A 17,346-nucleotide genomic window follows, 5' to 3' on the forward strand; every position below is an offset into this window, starting at 1 on the left:
AATTGTGGCATATACCCACAAGGAAAAAGTTTCCAAAGAACCATTACATGGCATAAATGCTTCACTTTAGGTAGTATTTCACCTACAGATTTCCATAAAAATACAGCAGTAATTCTTAGCATAAGTGGTCATACCTGTAATCTCAATAACTAATAAAACATGATTCAGACCTCTGTATGAGTTCTAAGCTCACCAGGACTATATGGCAGGACTGTCTCAAAAAACCAAAGCACAACAACAAAAACATATAAGACTACAAATACAATATAAGTATTAAAATGTCTTCAGATTTACACACACACACACCATCATGAGCACATGTTTGGCAAGAATGGTTTTGAGAGAAATAAGAATGAACATTAGACAAGGACTAGATCAAGTTTCGTTTATTCTCAGCCATGATACAAACTTTATACTTTCTGAGAACAAACTCCATTTCTGAGTCAGCCAGTGAGGCTTTAATACCAGCGTGTGATGAGTGATGAAACCAAGTGTGAACAACTTTCTGGTCCCATGAGTAGGCATGGCTGTTGAAGCTGTCAGGTTCAATTGCATCATTCCCCATTACTCAATGCACCAAACTGCTCCTTAATTGTTAGGAGCTTAATATATTCAAAACCATTGTTTAGGCTAATGCTGAATTTTTCCACAATTGAGTCTCCAAAAAGTAGTAGGAGGCTTAAAGTGCAGTTAAGCCATTACTGAACACTCTCAATGGGACAGAAGGACTGGACAGAATAACCAATTCTAAATAGGTTTCTTAATTGATTACTATGTAATCAATGTTATCACTTACCTTTTAGGGAAAATATAGTGGAATTTGAAAGGCAACATGAAAAGTTAATGCCACTCCTAATATAATTACTTTATGCGCTTTATTTATGATCCAATTAGAAAGAACACATCACTGTCACAACATTTTACCTTCTGATAATGTTAAGAATCTACAGTTACTACTACTGGTGTATTCTAGAAAACCTACTGCGTGCTGAGTTATATCAATTACTTGGGAAAAAAACAATTACTCTAAAAACAAGTATATCAGATAAGCTGAGATAAAACATGAAGAATATAAAATTAAATTATAAAGCGGTTTTTAATATTTTCTCTCTACAATTTTACAACTGTCCTTTTGTGATTAAAAGCCCAAATGAAACTATTCCTAGTCTTTAATTTCTAATAGCCTATCCTGATTTTCATCTTCTTGATCACTTCCCTGAGTGACAATTTATAAAGCATCTAAAAATAAGTCTGTTGATTTTACTTAAAATGAGGGTCAGAAAAAGATTCAGGCACTAAAAGTTCTGATTGAATTATGTGGGGTTGATCGAGAGAGAGAGAGAGAGAGAGAGAGAGAGAGAGAGAGAGAGAGAGAGAGAGAGAGAGAGAGAGTTACCTCTTTTTCTTTTTGGTGTTGCTAAATGAGTGAATCCTGGCACTTGCACATGCTAGGTTCTTAATGTTGTTGCACAATTCTTAGTAACTGTGACAAGACATCTAGAATCACATTTTAAATACTGATTATTTCCCCTACCCATCTTTTAAGTAACTACCTAAATATAATGGATTATATGTATGAAAGTCAACTAAGACTTACGTAAAGGTTAAGCTAAAATGAACATTGCTATGGGGAGAGAAGAAGGGATTCAATAAGCAATTTTAGGAGTTCTCTTAATTCCATCAAAATATTTTTGTATCTTTTCTCTTATAGAATGCTGAGAACATTTCACATTTTCACACTTAACACCATTACTTTTGTCTCAGGCAGCTAAATTGAAGTAGATCTGCACTCAGTTCAACTGAGAGGTCAATGTGCCTCAGTTGCCTGGAGACTGATTGTTGCTACAGCAGCACCAATAAGCCAATCTAAATAAGCTTCAGCTTCAAGGCAGAATGCATTTACTGCTACACAGAATCACACATGCAGCTGTCTCAGCATGCAGTATATGAATCTAAATGGATCATAAATACACACATACACACACATAAACATGCATACATATGAGTGATCCATCTTACAGCAACATGGAAAGGAGACAAAAAGTAAAGATTATAATTTCCCTGAATCCTTGATTACTTACAACTTATTTCTTTGTTCTTTGCTTGAATCACATGTCATGTGAAATTTTTCTCGTGCACTATAAATTTCCCTTCACTACCACTTCCCCATGCACCTCTTCCTAATGCCAGCCCCAAGCCCACTGACATGAGTGAGAAGAAATGAGATTTTGCTTAATTCAGCCTGGAATCAACAGAATAATTAAAACAGACCTTAAAAACAGAAAAGAAAATGCAAACTGGAAATGTTCAAGTGAAACTTGGTATTAAGCTACCAGACAGCACAGTTATATTTAATAAAAAGAGATAAAACAATTTATTAGTGCAATCTTTCATTTACCTTTTTAACCTCTCTAAAAAAAAAAAAATAAGCCCTATTATATATTTCTATCACCTTAATGCTTCAGAGAAATAAGCTAAAGAAAATCACTCTAAAGTATTCAAGCTATCCTTGATGGCACAACTAATCATACCACTAACTGATCTGTTGTTCATTTTAATAGTTGGTTTAATTAGAATGATGACTATACAACACCATTCATAAACACATGCATTACAATAATCCACTGCTGTATTCTAATAATACAACCAGGAGGTAGTGGTGCGCACCTTTAATCCCAGCGCTCAGGATGCAGAGGCAGGCAGACCTCTGTGTGTTCAAGGCTGGCCTGCTCTACTGAGTGAGTGTCAAGACAGCTAGGGCAACACAGAGAAACCCTTTCTTAGATAGATGGATGGACAGAAGGTTAATAAACAAATATAAAAATAAAGATACGGTTACTGAAAATACCAAAAAATGCATGTATAAACCCTATATAACAGAAACTTAGCAATATATAAAAGCTCAAATTTGTATGTGTGTATATACATACACACACACATATTGTTCATTTTGTCCTTTGTTAAAGTTGTGTGGAGAATCAAACCTAGGGCCTCATATAGGCTAGACGAAGGCTATATCCATACAGTAATTAAATACCTACTAGGAAAACTAGTAGTTTAAAAATTACATTATAACAAGTTTTTTTGAATTTTACTAGTGCTTTGAAAAAAAAATAAGATTACAGAATTAAGTAAACTGGGTGTGGTGGCACAAACTTAGAAAGCCTTGAATCTCTTCAGATGGACACAGAAGAATCAGTTTGAGAAAGGGCTGTTGCTTAAAAATATGGGAGAGGCAGCAGAGGTGTGCACAAGACTGCTCAGTGCGTGAAGGCACAAGCCTAACCACCTAAGTATGACCTCCAGAATCAACTAAACATGCACACTGGTTTGAACCCACATACATCAAACACAAATAATTCATATATATATATATATATACACATATATATATGAATTATATATTTTTAGTGAAGAGCCCTGCATGGACCTCGGAGGCACCTTGAGCAAGCCTGAAGCTGTGGGCTGGAACATCTTGCACTAAAGTAGTTCTTGGTACTCTTCCTGATTTGCTAACACACATCTGCTGGGGAGGAACTAAGCCCGGCAACTTGCACACTTGACCCTTGATTGTTTTCCACTGTGCAGTGAGTCAGTATATAAGCCCACTCCTACTGCTCAATAAACAGCATTCGGCATTCCAGCATTCCTGTTGCACAAGTGACCAGCTGTCTTGCCTTTTATTTAAACCTCTAGGCCTTCTCCCGATTAGTGAAACAGATTGTAGCGTGGGCACTACAGTTTAGGACTCTCAAACTATTACCTTTGGAAGTGTCCATTCACATGGCTTTTCAAAACATTTAATTATTTTTCTTATTAATAAGATATAAGACTATGGTCTTTCTTAAATCTGTATCTTGTTTTTTACAACACTCTTATTGCCAGACCTAGTGGAGCTAACCAGTGTCAGTTACTCAGTTACTCAGCAGTCTCAGATGGGAAGACCACATGTTCAAGGCCTGCTTAGCCCAAAAAAATGAGTTCAAAGCCAACCTATCCAACTTAGTTGAGACCCCACTTCAAAATAAGTTTTTTTTTTTTTTTTTAATTGAGGGCTAAAGCCAGCCAGGTGTGGTGCTGCATGCCTTTAATCCCAGCATTCAGAGGCAAAGGCAGGTGGATCTCTGTATTAGGACAGCCTGATCTACAGAGAGTCTAGTTCAGGGCTAAACAGAGAAGCCCTGTCTCAAAAAAAAAAAAAAAAAAAAAAAAAAAAAGGATGGAAAGCTGGGTAAGATATAGCTCTGTGTAAAGCACTTGCCTGGATTTAAAGATTGTGAAATAAAGTAAAAATCCTATAGAACAGGCTGCAATATCAAGCTATAGGTCTGAGTGTGGCAGAAAGGAGAGACAAAGAAAGCATATTTATGAACATTTATCACCTACCAGGAAAAAAAGAAAAGCTTGCAGTATATGAAGGGATCATTCATTTTTATGTTTATGAAAGGAACATATTAGGTGGGTCATTTTACATTTGGGAATTTTTAAAGGTTTATTTTCATTATTATGTTTTTAATTACGTGTATGTGGGTGGATGTGTGCAAATAAGTGTAGGTACCAATGGAGACCAAAGGAATTAAGAATCCCTGGAGCTGACCAGGTTTGGGTGCTGGAAACTGAACTCTCCCTACAAGAAGAGGACACACTCTTTATCGCCCAGCCATCTTGTCAGACTGGAGTCATTTATTCTTCAATATTCTCTCCTAGGTTAATTAAAATAATGTAGACAAAAGGTTTGTACAGCTTTAAATGATTTTTTAAAAGACAAACGAAAAGCCCACAAACGTGCCAAATCAACCCATACTTTTTTCTACCTTTTCTCATTTTTGTTGGAGACAATGTTTCACACTGCTTGCTAAAGCTGGCTCTCAGCTATAACATACCTGAGTCGTAGTGGCTGCAGAGGTTACAGATGATGAAGCTGAGGGGGAGAGGGCTCCCACCTGTTGCAAATGCCCAGATGACTGCTGAGGTATGTGAGAGCTAGAGACAGGAGTACTAGATCCGGAGCCAGATACCACATTTGGAAATGTTACAGCTACATCATTGTTGTTATAAATACCTGCAACCAAAGAAATTTTATTTAAATATCTCATAATTTATCAGTCAAATTGGCCAGGCAAGACTTCTCTCCTTCATCCCTCCCCTATCAATAAATTTAATTAGTAATTAAATACTGTACTAAAATAAGCTAACACTAACTTTTCATAAATACTTGCCTAAAAGAACCTAAGTTGCCTTTCACTTAGCAAGTTAAGCACTGTAGGTATTTCTAAGCAATAAAAGGATTCCAAACAGGAGAATGAAGCAGGTGAGAGCTCTTTTTAAATCACTTGGCAAGTTTTCAAAATGCCTAAAACCCTAGAAATTGTAACTGACAAGTTATGAAATGGGAAGAAAGCTTGTTCTAGAAAGGCTACGATGTACAAATAAGATAGAACAGGACTTGATTTGATTCCAATATTAAAAATGCTGGTGGCCTCCATGCATCACAGCTGTAAGAACAGAGGTGGCATCTAGAAATAAACAGGAATAGGGCACACAGGAGTTTTTGAATGGCTGCACTAAGTGAATAAGGCCAAAGTAAGTGAATAAGGCCAAGGAAAGAAGAATTAAAACACCATGAGATGGAAGATGAGGCAGTAACCGCCTTTCAATTCTAGAAACATGGGAAACAAGAAAATGACAGCACACTTGATGAAAATATTTTTTCATCATTCCATTGGGTAAAGCCAACAAAGAAGGAAATGAGGAAGTAGATGTTATTATTCACTGTAGAAGAGCTAGGAAGAAAAGCAGGAGAGAAGAAAACCTCAGCAGAAGCTAGCAGTTACTGAGGAAAAACTGTCCCATCATCTGCCTGATTTATGCTGAGGAAAGGCTCAATGGTTAAAGCCCTTAAGGCATGAGCATGAGGTAAGGTCAGGTTACTAGTACCCACATGCAGAAAGCTAGGCACAAGAACATGTTAACTCTAATTCCAGTACCAGGAGAAGCAGAACACACACCTCCAGTCTCTATGTATGTGCACAGGTGAACTCACCTGTGCGTGTGTGTGTGCACATGCTTGCATGCGCGCGCGCACACACACACACACACACACACACACACACACACACACGCACACACACAGTGGGAGTCATGGGGTTGGGGGGAGGAGCTTTTCCTCAACTAGGAATGACTGCCCCATAGAAACACTTGACTAATTCCAGGAAACATTTTTGTCAATGTCCCAGATTGTAAAGAATTTGGGAATGCTACTGGAGTATACCAAGAGGCCAAGGATGCTACTAACATCTTTTAATGCATGGTACAATCTCTTGGACAACCAATTACCTGGGTCCAGAGCATCAAGAAAAATGGAAACTACAAAACTGTTACAAACCTGAGAGGAAGAAGTTGAGAAATGGAGGGAAAGAAAGAAGAGAGGAAGGGAAGAACAGACCAGGAAAACCTGGCATTTAAAAAGGAAAGCAGGAAGGAATTAAGGAGGCTGTAGTTGAAACTGCCTAAGAGGCTGGGATGGCTCAGTTGGTACAGTGGTTGCTATGTACACATCATGTCCTGAGCATGAGGGCCAGGTTGGGGTGGGGGACATGCACACCAGAAATCCTGAGGTAGAGACAGGAGGACAGCCAGTTTAGTCAGATTGTCAAGTAAGTACCAGGTTCAGAAAGAAATTTTCTCAAAAATTAAAGTCTGTGATAGAGAGAGATGCTATCAGCTTCTAGACCCTGCATGTATATACACATATATTATGAATCTCACACAGAGACAATCTCTCCCCGACCCCTCAGAAACTATACCTCTAGAAGGCAATAATAATTAGTAAATTGTATCAGCTTATCAATGGGGTTTTGTGATTCTTAAAAAAAAATAATAATTTATGCCCTTCCTATTTTCTATAACTTTCTTCTAAATAATTTTGTCTCCGCAGTATATACAGAAAAAAATGCAAATACCTGACAACTCACTGTACATTTTTGTAAGCCTTAGGTGGAATTACTCAAGATACATAGTCTCTGCCTTCAAGAAGCCTGGCAGAAAAGAGAATTACAATAACCTATGAAAAGTACCAGAGACTGTCTAGAGATGGGGTGGGATGAGTACACTCAAAAGGGTAACTAACCTAATCATCAATGACACAGTCTTGGAGGTTTCTGTGGCCATAAAATACCTGCATAATCTAGAACACACTGGGATGAGCATGAAGCCCCAGGGCCACTCCAGCCCATCAGTGGCAGGAAAGTATGTGCTTATTATAATAGCCTAACTTGATTTAGATCTTCAAAACCCATAAAAGTAGAATGAAAAAACTGAATGCACAAAGTTGTGCTCTGAACTCCACATGTGTGCTGTTAATAAGTCACATGCATGTATGTATGTATTCATGCACACACACTATAAAGCACACTTTTTAAAACCACCATGGAGACAAAACTCAGTGTCATAAGCACAGTGACCATATGTGATCTTGTGAACATAAGAAGCTATTGCCCTGTGCAATGGCTCCAAGCAATGAACATACAGAAGAGCACAAATTTCATTCAAAAAAAGTGAATTTTTAGATTCTATTTAAAAACAGATGATCTAAGCCAGGTAGTGGTTCCAGCACTTTGGGAGGTGGAGGAAGAGGCAGGCAGATCTCTCTCTCTCTCTCTCTCCATCTCTGAAAAAGAGTTATGGAGGACAGAAAAGAAACAGCTCTTCTGGGGCTGGAGAGCTGGCTCAGTGGCTAAGATGTTGCCGAATACTATTTTAAGAAGTGTTACATATGTCTATGCATTCCTTTATGTTGCATTTGTTTTAATTCTTTGAAGCTGTGTTAATGTGCCTAAAACACCTGATTGGTCTAATAAAGAGCCAAATTGCCAACAGCAAGACAGGATGGGGGGAAAAAAACAAAAGGGAGTTGGTGAGCAGAGAGAATATAAATAGGAGGAAAACTCAGGGAAGAAAAGATCAAGGAGTGAGAGAAGGAGAAGTAAGCCACAGGAAGCCATGGAGTAAGAAGGAAAGAAAGGTATACAGAAATAGAGAATGGAAAAGGCCCAGAGGCAAAAGATAGATGGAATAGTTTAAGAAAAACTGGCTAGAAATAAGCCAAGTTATCGATGTTCATAAAACAGAACAAGCCTCCATGTGTGTTTATTAGGAGCTGGGTGGTGGGACCCCAAAAGAGCATAAGAGTAAAAAGTTAACAAACAAAAAACCAACTACAGTTAAGAGCTGCTCTTCCAGAGTTCCTGAGTTTAATTCCCAGCACTCACATAGCGGCTCACAATCATCTATAATGAATGATATCTGGTGCCCTCTTCTGGCCGTAGGGATACAGGCAGGCAGAACACTGTGTACATAATACATATTTAAAATAGTAAGAAACAACACTTCTATTAAAATAATTATTAACCAAAGATAGGCACATGGCTGAGAAAAAGATGTGTATATGTGTGCGCTTGAGTGTATGCATGTGGACCACACATGTGCAGGAGGCCAATTGAGTCTCTGGAACCTGAGTTCCACATAGCTGTAAGCTGTGTAAGCTGTCATAGGAGTGCTAGACACTTAAAATGGGTCCTCTGAAGAGTAGTAAGTGCTCTTGATGGCAGGGATATTGTTCTAGTTCAAAAGGGACTTCTGAAAGTTGATAATTCCAAAAGTTTATTCAACAATTATTAGCTTCAAGATATATAAAACAGTAAAAAGAATTTTGCCTTAATAGTCTTCTAGTAGAGGTAAGACTGGTGGTAGACATCTATAGTCCTAGACTCAGGAAGCAGATTGAATGACTGCAAATTCAAGGCCAGTCTAAACTGCAGAGTGAAATTATGCCTCCAAAAATGGAGGAAGGCTGATGATGAGGAAAAGAGAAAACCAGTATGCAGAAATCTAAAGAAAGGTTTAGATGAGTTAATGAAGTTTGCACTAGTCTCTCCAAGGTATACTAAAATCATAAAATGATGAATAACTACATAGACTTTTGTATATATGGTATTCCCATGAGTTTGAGTATTAGTGCTTTGTAAATAGGTGAGTGGAGAACAGAAGTCAATACTGGATGCTTTCCTTTTCTTTGTTTTGGTTTTGAGACAGGATTTCTTTGTGTAGTCCTGGTTATCCTCGAACTAACTCTGTGTGTAATCCAAGCCTGCCTCCACCATTGAGGCATTTTTTATACTGCCCTCCCACCTTTTGAGGCAGACTATCTCACTGAGCCTAGAGCTCACGGAAACAGCAAGATAACTGTCAGCTATCTCCTAGAATCCTGTCTCAGCTTCCTCAGCAGTGGATTACAGGTGTCTGCCATCATGTTTGGCTCTTTACTAGAGTACCAAGGATCTGACTCAGATTCAGCATACACTTTACCAGCAGTCCCAGCACTAACTGCTTACAAGTTCTGAAGATGAAAAGCATATCATACACATCAAATCCAACTTTTAAAGTTAAAAGCTAGGGAGGGCCATGCTGAAGTCAAAATAGTACAATTGCTTTAAGTACAAACTTGGCTGAGATAAAATTGAGTACTGATGTTGCCATATTATTATCCACAAAAAAAGGTAGCTACTTCAATATGAAGACTTTAGCAACATCTACTACACAATAAATTTCAATAAATGGTAGTTACAACCATTTTAGTTCTTTAAGTGCTAATTTAAAATTTCTAAGTAGCATTATAATTTTCTCAACCACTAATGCCTCTACAACACTATGAAAGCCAAAATTATCATCACCATATGCAGCAAAATTCACAAAGTATAATATTGAGAAGCAACATTGTGGTGAATGAGAATCTTCAATCTTAAAAAAAAGTCCAACTATTTTGATACCATATGAATTATCCAGCTTGAGTGCAATCTACTAATCATGCTTTGGGGCTGTTTGTGACACTTGGGTTTTTGTTATAAAATACTGCAAATCAAAATGTTCCTTTCATGGCACAGAAGTTCAAGGAAGACTCTGAACTTCACTCAACACCTTGGCATGAGAACTTAGTAAGACCTCTTAAATTCTCCTGTGTCTGTTTTCTTAATAATAATAATAATAATAATAATAATAATAATAATAATAATAATAATTTGTATTAATATTTTTATTTAAAAATTAGGGGCTGGAGAGATGGCTCAGAAGTTAAGAGTACTTGCTGTTTGAGTGAAGGACCTTGGCAGCACCCACATAATGGCTCACAACCATCCATAACTCCAGTTCCAGATAGTCTATCTGATGCCCTCTTCTAACGTCTACAGGCACCAGGCATCTACGTGATAAATGTACATATATTACATGCAAGAAAAATACACACATCTTTTACAAGTTTTACAGTTTTTAAACCAAGTCAATATGACATTCATTGAGTTCAATGGAACTAAATCCTACAACATACAATCTCTAGGGAAATACTCTGAAGTTCAGGACAGAGAACAGAAATGATGATGCAGAAAGATACAGTGGATGGCAGTGATATATTGATCCACATTCATTTATTCACCCTTCTGTCCCTTCATCCAGTTGACAAAACAAGTATTTAGTAACTACCAAGAAACAGGTAATGAGTTTGGAGCAGAAATAAAACTGAAAACAAGAGCTGGGCAGTGGCACACGCCTTTAATCCCATCACTGGGGAGGCAAAGATAGGTGGATCCAAGCCAGCCTAATCTACAGAGCCAGTTACAGGATGGGCTCCAAAGCTTCAGAGAAACCCTGTCTCTAAAAACCAAACCAAACAAAAAAGAAAAACACTGCAAACAAGAAAAACAAGAGTGCTCATCAGGAATGTACAGTTCAGTAACAAAGACAAGCTTACAAAAAAAGATATGAAAAGCATTCCAACATAAATTAGGATTGGCAAGGAAAAGGCACTTTAATATAAGCAAAAGAACTAGAAGGCTAAAGATGCATCTCAGCTGGTAATACTTTCTTAGATGCACAAAGCCCTATGTTTAAATTCCCAGCACCATAGAAAACCATATGGCACGTGCTTGTAATCTAAGAACTTCGGAACTACAAACAGGATGATCAGAAATTCAAGAACATTTTCAGGGTCAAGGCCAGCCTAAGCAACATTAGACACATTCTCAAACACCAAAGAATAAAAAATAAAAAACAGTCGATAAGATCTCTTTGAAGAGATATAATACCATAAACCAAGATCTAAAAAGTTTGATAGGTGTTAGCCAGACAGGGAAGAAAAGACTGGAGAGGAACTCTCATAGGAGCCTGTAAATAAGAGAGGGGCACTTACAATGTGCTATTATCAGTGGGAAGACAGCAAAGGTTCACAGAAGTAGTTACTCTTTTAAACAATAAACTCCCTGACCTGAGTTACTGGCCAGGCATTTATAATTAGCATTAAGCCTCTGTGTGGTTACTTGGAAACACATTACAGGACAGAAACGTCTATCAACAGACTACTACACAGGCATTAACATATACAGCATGGTTTTACTAGCCTGAGGGACAGTTCTCACCCAGGTAGGATAAAGAAAAATGTCAGGACATTTCATTATGCATGCTACTCAGAAGATTGTCCTGGGATTATCTGTTGATTATTTTCAGACCATCATTCATAGCAAACAAATAAACTAGAGAAAACAAGATAGACATCATCGTTAAGATGGAACTGCAGAAAAACACCTCTTAATTTCATCCCAATGGTTACCAACATTGAACACATAATTAAAAAAAAAAAAAAAAAAAAAAACACAAGTGGCTTGATGAGGAGTTGACAAAACCACTATGGTTGCAGTGTGGACAAAGACCCAAAAGTAAAGAGTAGAAGTACATCATTAAGTAATATTTTATTCAGTGGGGATAAAAGGGGAAACAGAGAGAGGCTCATGGAATTTAAGCAAGCACTGATCTAGAACAAAGAGAAGACACCAGAAGTCAAGAGTGCAGCCAAGGTAAACTGAATGTCTAAAAAAAGAAAACCAGTTTCCAACAACAATTCTTTACCAAAAACAAATTTGCTAAGAGCTAGTATAAGATAAAGAATAGCAAATATTCACTGACTTGACAACATGAAAGTTATCTTAAGTAAGGAGGCAACTCCAGAAGCCAGAATGGTGTATTTTAAAAATAAAAAAAAACATAAGTGAAAGAATTTCTATCTCTAGAAATAAGGTAAACTACATAACTAATAAGCCCTCCTAATTAAAGTTACCTAAAAATGAATACACAAGGAGCTGAAAAGATGGCACACGTGTTAAGAGCACAAACTGCTTTTAGAGGACTGGAATTTAATTGTCAGCATCCACATTAGGAAGCTCACATCGCCTGAAACTCCGGTTCCAGAGAATCTGATAACTGGCTTCTCAGGAACCTGCACTCACATGGACATAACCCCCCAACCAACACAGACACACAGACACACACTCATACACATAACTGAAAAAAAATTAATTTTTAAAATTTTTAAAAAGGAAAGCCATGCTCACAAAAAAAGAAAAAGACACCCATGCAGACCAGGAATAAAATAAACCTAAACAAGCTGGGCAGTGGTAGAGTACATTGTCAATCCTAGCAGTCGGGAGGCAGAGGCAGGTCGATGATGACAATAATGATAGATACTTCAGACAAATGAGATTTTTTTTTTTTTTAATTAGTAGATCTTTAAGTCATGTGTAAATGAGAAGAAAGTGGTTTAGTGAAAGACTGCAGGACTCTGGCATATACTGCAGGTTTTGTAAGGAGTTTAAAGTTGACAATACAGGTGAAAATCAAGGGCTGTACATCCACATATATAAAGATTTCTTTGATGTAACTTCTTAGACCCTGAGTTCCCTAGATTAGAACATTTCTTGGGCCATACCTCCCCCATGATAATGTGAGTAGATCTAGGTTTATGTTTCTAATGTCCCAGTGAACATAGGGAGGTGAATCTCTGATCTACAGAGGGAGTTCCAGGACAGCCAGGGAGGGATACACAGAGATGCATAGAAAGATGTGCTTCTGCCTAAGGAGCCTTCTGATTGGTTTAAAAAAGAGCTGAATGGACTTCATGAGGAAGAAACTGAAGAGGAATCTAGGAGCAGGGATTTTGCCAGCAGACTTGAAGCAGGTCGGACGTGCCTTGTTAAGGAAAGATAACCATATGGCAGAACATAGATTAGTAGAAGCAAGTTAATTTGAGTTATACCAGCTGAAGACCAAGCTTTCACTATTAATAAGTCACTGTGTCATTATTTGAGGCTGGTAATCCAAAGATAGTTTGACAAGAAAGCTTATTGTGGGGGTGAGAGAATCCTGCCTAATTTGTTTTATAATATGAAAAGTTGGTAAAAAGTCTACCCTAAAGCACAGCCTTATTGTCAAATAGGTTTGGGGTCTGAACTGACAAGGATATGCACAAATCCTTTATGAAGGGTTACAATATAAACCCTAGATACAATGAATTCACAATCCAAGATTAGAAAATGTAAGGAAACAAACCCTAAGATGACATGGATACAGAGACATTGAAATCCATCTGCCCTCCAAGAACCACAGAAGATAGAAAGGGCAAACAAAGCTCATCTAATACTTATTATGAATGACAACCTACAACAGCTGGGTATAGTGGTATACACATATAATGCCAAGACTTGGAAGGTGGAGGCAGGATGATAAAGTACCAGGTCATTATCCTCAGCCACTCATGCTACATAAAACCCTATCTCAAAAAAAAAAAAAAAAAAAAAAAAAAAAACCAGAAAAACCTTGAAGGCCTTAGCCTGGTAGTCTGTTATTCCAGTTACTTAAGAGACTAAGGCACCAGAAATTCAGTCAGTCTAGGCTATACAGCAAGCTTAAGGTCAGCCTGGGAAACTTAGTAACACCCTACAACAAAATAAAAATGTGTTGGGGGGGGGGAAAGATAAAGAAAAGACCAACTTCTGGAGTTGACTTTTTTTTTTTTTTTTTTTTTTTTGCATTAAAGTTTAGGTATGGAATAGGAAGACAAATTCTAAAGGATCCCCCTGTAACCCAGCTTTTTTAATCTTTTGGTTAAACTACTGTGAAAACACTTTGAAGACTGAACAAAATAGGACCTAATAAAATTACATGAACCTGTTAACACTGGGATGGCAGAAGAGTCAGGAAATGTGGTTAAAAAGAAAAAATACAAGGGTATGCTGGACAGTTTTATGTCAACTTAAAAAAAAAAGGAGGGGGGAAGGGGACTGTTACCTTAAAGGAGGGAACATGTAGGGAATGTTCTTAAATAGTGATTGATAGGGAAAGACCCAGCCCATTGTGGGTGGTTCCCTTCCTGGGCTAGTAGTCATGGTTTCTGAAAGAAAATAGTCTTAACAAAAGATGGGGAGCAAACCAGTAAGCAGCATCCCTCCGTGGCCTCTATCACCTCAGGCCTCCACGTTCCTACAGGCCCTGTTTGAGTTCCTGTCCTGACTTCCTTCAGTAATGGACAATGATTTAAAGTCTAAGCCAAATAACCCCTTTTCTTTCCCGCCCATCTTGGTTTTGGCCATGGTGCTTCATCACAATGACAGTAACAGATATTCTTCAGAAAGGAAAGTTAGAGAAAATCTGGGAATTCAATTTACCTTTCATAGCTTTAAAACACAGAGATGCAAAACCAGTTAAAAAGCCTCTGTCAGTCATGCTGGTGCTCTAGGTGAAAACAGTGGAGAAATCCTAACTTCAGTCATGTGACTGTAGAAAGGAACCAGGATGAGCCTACAAGTAGCTTTCTTTCTAGAATCCCCAATAAACTAGTAAACACTTTAATCGTGGCCATGTAGAAACAGAAAAAAACAAAAACAAAACCAATGATTTGAACTAGAACTTCTTTCATATGAATAAAGTAGAAAAGAAACAAAAGCTAATAAATTCTTTAAGCTGCTAAATGTGTGTTTATCTGTAATGGCAGCAGTAATGGATGATGCCCCCATAAAGCATCAGGGGATGCAAACATACTGGAGGGAGGGGCTCAGGGAAGAGAACAAGCATTCCAATCACAGGGACACAGAATGAGGACAAAGGCAACACACAAAGTCTGTGAAATGAGTCACGGCAAAGAATTACAGTAAAACATGAATGCCAACCAGACCTGGAAGAAAAATAAGGAATGGCTTTTTACATCATCTCATGCCTTATTCTACAAATTACTCATCATAATGAGAAAAAGAAAATCTTTACATTAGAAAAAAGCTGACTTTATTTCATCTAATACTATGCAATGAAAAGACTGTTTCTATTATTTCTCCTTAAAAAGAAAACAACTTGAATCTAACAATAGGGGGAGCCCCAAAATAAGGGGTGCATTTAGATTGCGATTCTTGGTTGTCAACTTGACTACATCTGGAATTAACTAAAACCCAAGTGACTGGGAACACCAAACCTATGAGGAATTTTTTCTTAATTAAACCTCTTGAGGTGGGAAGACCCACCCTAAATCCAGGTCTTTTGAGGTGTCAAGACCCACATTAAATATGGGCCACAATCTCTGGTGGCAGCCTATGTAAAGGACATGGGAAAAGGAAGTGTTTGCTTTGCCTATTTCTCCTCACTCTCACTTCTCTGGGATTCTGGTGTATACTAAAGACCAAGTGAGACACCCATCTTTGGCAGAGTCAGACCATAACTTGTAAGACAAATTAATAAATCCCAGTTTTGTATAATACTCCTATCAGTTCTGTTTGACTAGGGAACCCAGACTAATATACTTGTGTTCTTCAAAGTGACTAAGACAGGGGCAAGATCCTTGACCCCCAAATCCAGGCCTCTGCCAAAGAAAGAGGCCTCAGCTGGAGAGTTCCAGTTTCCAGTGACATCCAACTATCCTGCAAAACCTTCTCAAGTTCCAGCCCAGCCCTCGCCCTCTTCCGCCAGCTATTGGCCAGAGGTGAGTCTGGGCCCAATCAGGGCTGCCTGTCCCCAACAACCTCTTTTCCCCCCTCCCCCGCCCGAACTCCCTGGGTTGGCCCCTGATCCTCCTGTTCCTGTCTTCAGTCCCCATCTGGAGAGCACACTTTGGAGCTCTGATGCACCCCCACCCATCCCCACCTACAGCCTACCCCCCTACCCTACCCACGGTCCTGCCACTCTGGTTGAGCACTGGGACAAAGGGTGGAGCCAACAGTCCACCCTACATCGGAGACTTCTCTGAGCAACTCTGAACAAAGGAGACCTGACTATCCACGCAGGACCACCCGTAATTTCCACCTGCTTGGTCTCTGACCCCCACCTCCAGTGCTCTGCTGGAGTCCTGGGCCCCTCCCAGAGATCCGCCTATCTCTGCGGGACCACTGTGAGTACCTGCTGGCATCTTCTACTGGATCTTCATCCTTGACCCCATTCCTGGATCCCTGTCTGTGGAGAAACCTCCTAGAGAGCTTGGACCACACAGAGCTACAGATATTTAATCTCAGACTCACATAAGCTCATCGGGGAAGTACCATAGAGAGAGGGGGAGACCCCACCAACACCTACTGGAAGAAGCTATGGGAAAAAGGCAATACAAGATAACACCTAACAACAAAAAGACAAGCATGACACCACCAGAATCTAGGGGATCTACACCAACTAGAATGGAACACAACAACAAAGCAGAGGAAGCAGAAGGGAACGATTTAAAAATTACCATCATAAAAATGATAGAGGCCCTCAAAGATGTGAGAAAATCCCTTAAAGAAATGGAGGAAAAAACAAAGAAAAAAGTGGAAGAAATGAACAAATTCCTTAAGGAAAGTACAGAAAGCCAAGAAAAAACAATTAAGCAGGTGAAGGAAACAGTTCAAGGCTTGAAAACTGAAATAGGGAAAATAAAGGCAACACAAACTGAAGGAATGCTGGAAATAAAAAAGCTGGGCAAAAAAAAAAATCGGCAACTACGGACACAAGCATAACCAACAGAATTCAAGAGATGGAAGAGAGCATCTCAGGCGCAGAAGATAAACTAGAAGAAATAGATTCATCGACCAAAGAAAATCATAAATCCAACAAATCCTTAACACAAAACATCCAGGACATGTGGAACACCATGAAAAGGCCAAACCTAAGAATAATAGGCATAGAGGAAGGTGAGGAAGCCCAGCTCAAAGGTGCCGAAAACATATTCAACAAAATCATCGAGGAAAACTTTCCAAATCTGAAGAAGGACATGCCTATGAAAGTACAAGAAGCATACCGAACCCCAAATAGGCTGGACCAAAGAAAAAAGACCCCTCGACATATAATAATCAAAACACCTAGCATACAGAATAAAGAAAGAATATTAAGAGCAGCAAAGCAAAAGGGACAGGTAACATATAAAGGCAGACCTATCAAAATTACACCTGTCTTCTCCATGGAAACCCTCAAGGCCAGAAGGTCCTGGATAGATGTTCTACAAGTATTAAGAGAACA

General features: G+C 38.6%; 1 protein-coding gene across 16 annotated transcripts in view; it reads right to left on the reverse strand.

Annotated features, from left to right (window-relative positions):
• Window positions 1-17,346, reverse strand: part of Mllt10 (MLLT10 histone lysine methyltransferase DOT1L cofactor) — a 144,888-nt gene that overhangs the window by 18,561 nt on the left and 108,981 nt on the right. For all 16 annotated transcript variants that reach the window (XM_051205622.1, XM_051205621.1, XM_051205620.1 and 13 more), the window contains one exon: window positions 4,884-5,062. In XM_051205622.1, coding sequence (XP_051061579.1) covers window positions 4,884-5,062 — 179 coding nt within the window. The remainder of the gene's footprint in view (window positions 1-4,883; window positions 5,063-17,346) is intronic.

This window comes from Phodopus roborovskii, unplaced genomic scaffold (assembly GCF_943737965.1).
Source record: "Phodopus roborovskii unplaced genomic scaffold, PHOROB, whole genome shotgun sequence".
Lineage (NCBI taxonomy): Eukaryota > Metazoa > Chordata > Mammalia > Rodentia > Cricetidae > Phodopus > Phodopus roborovskii.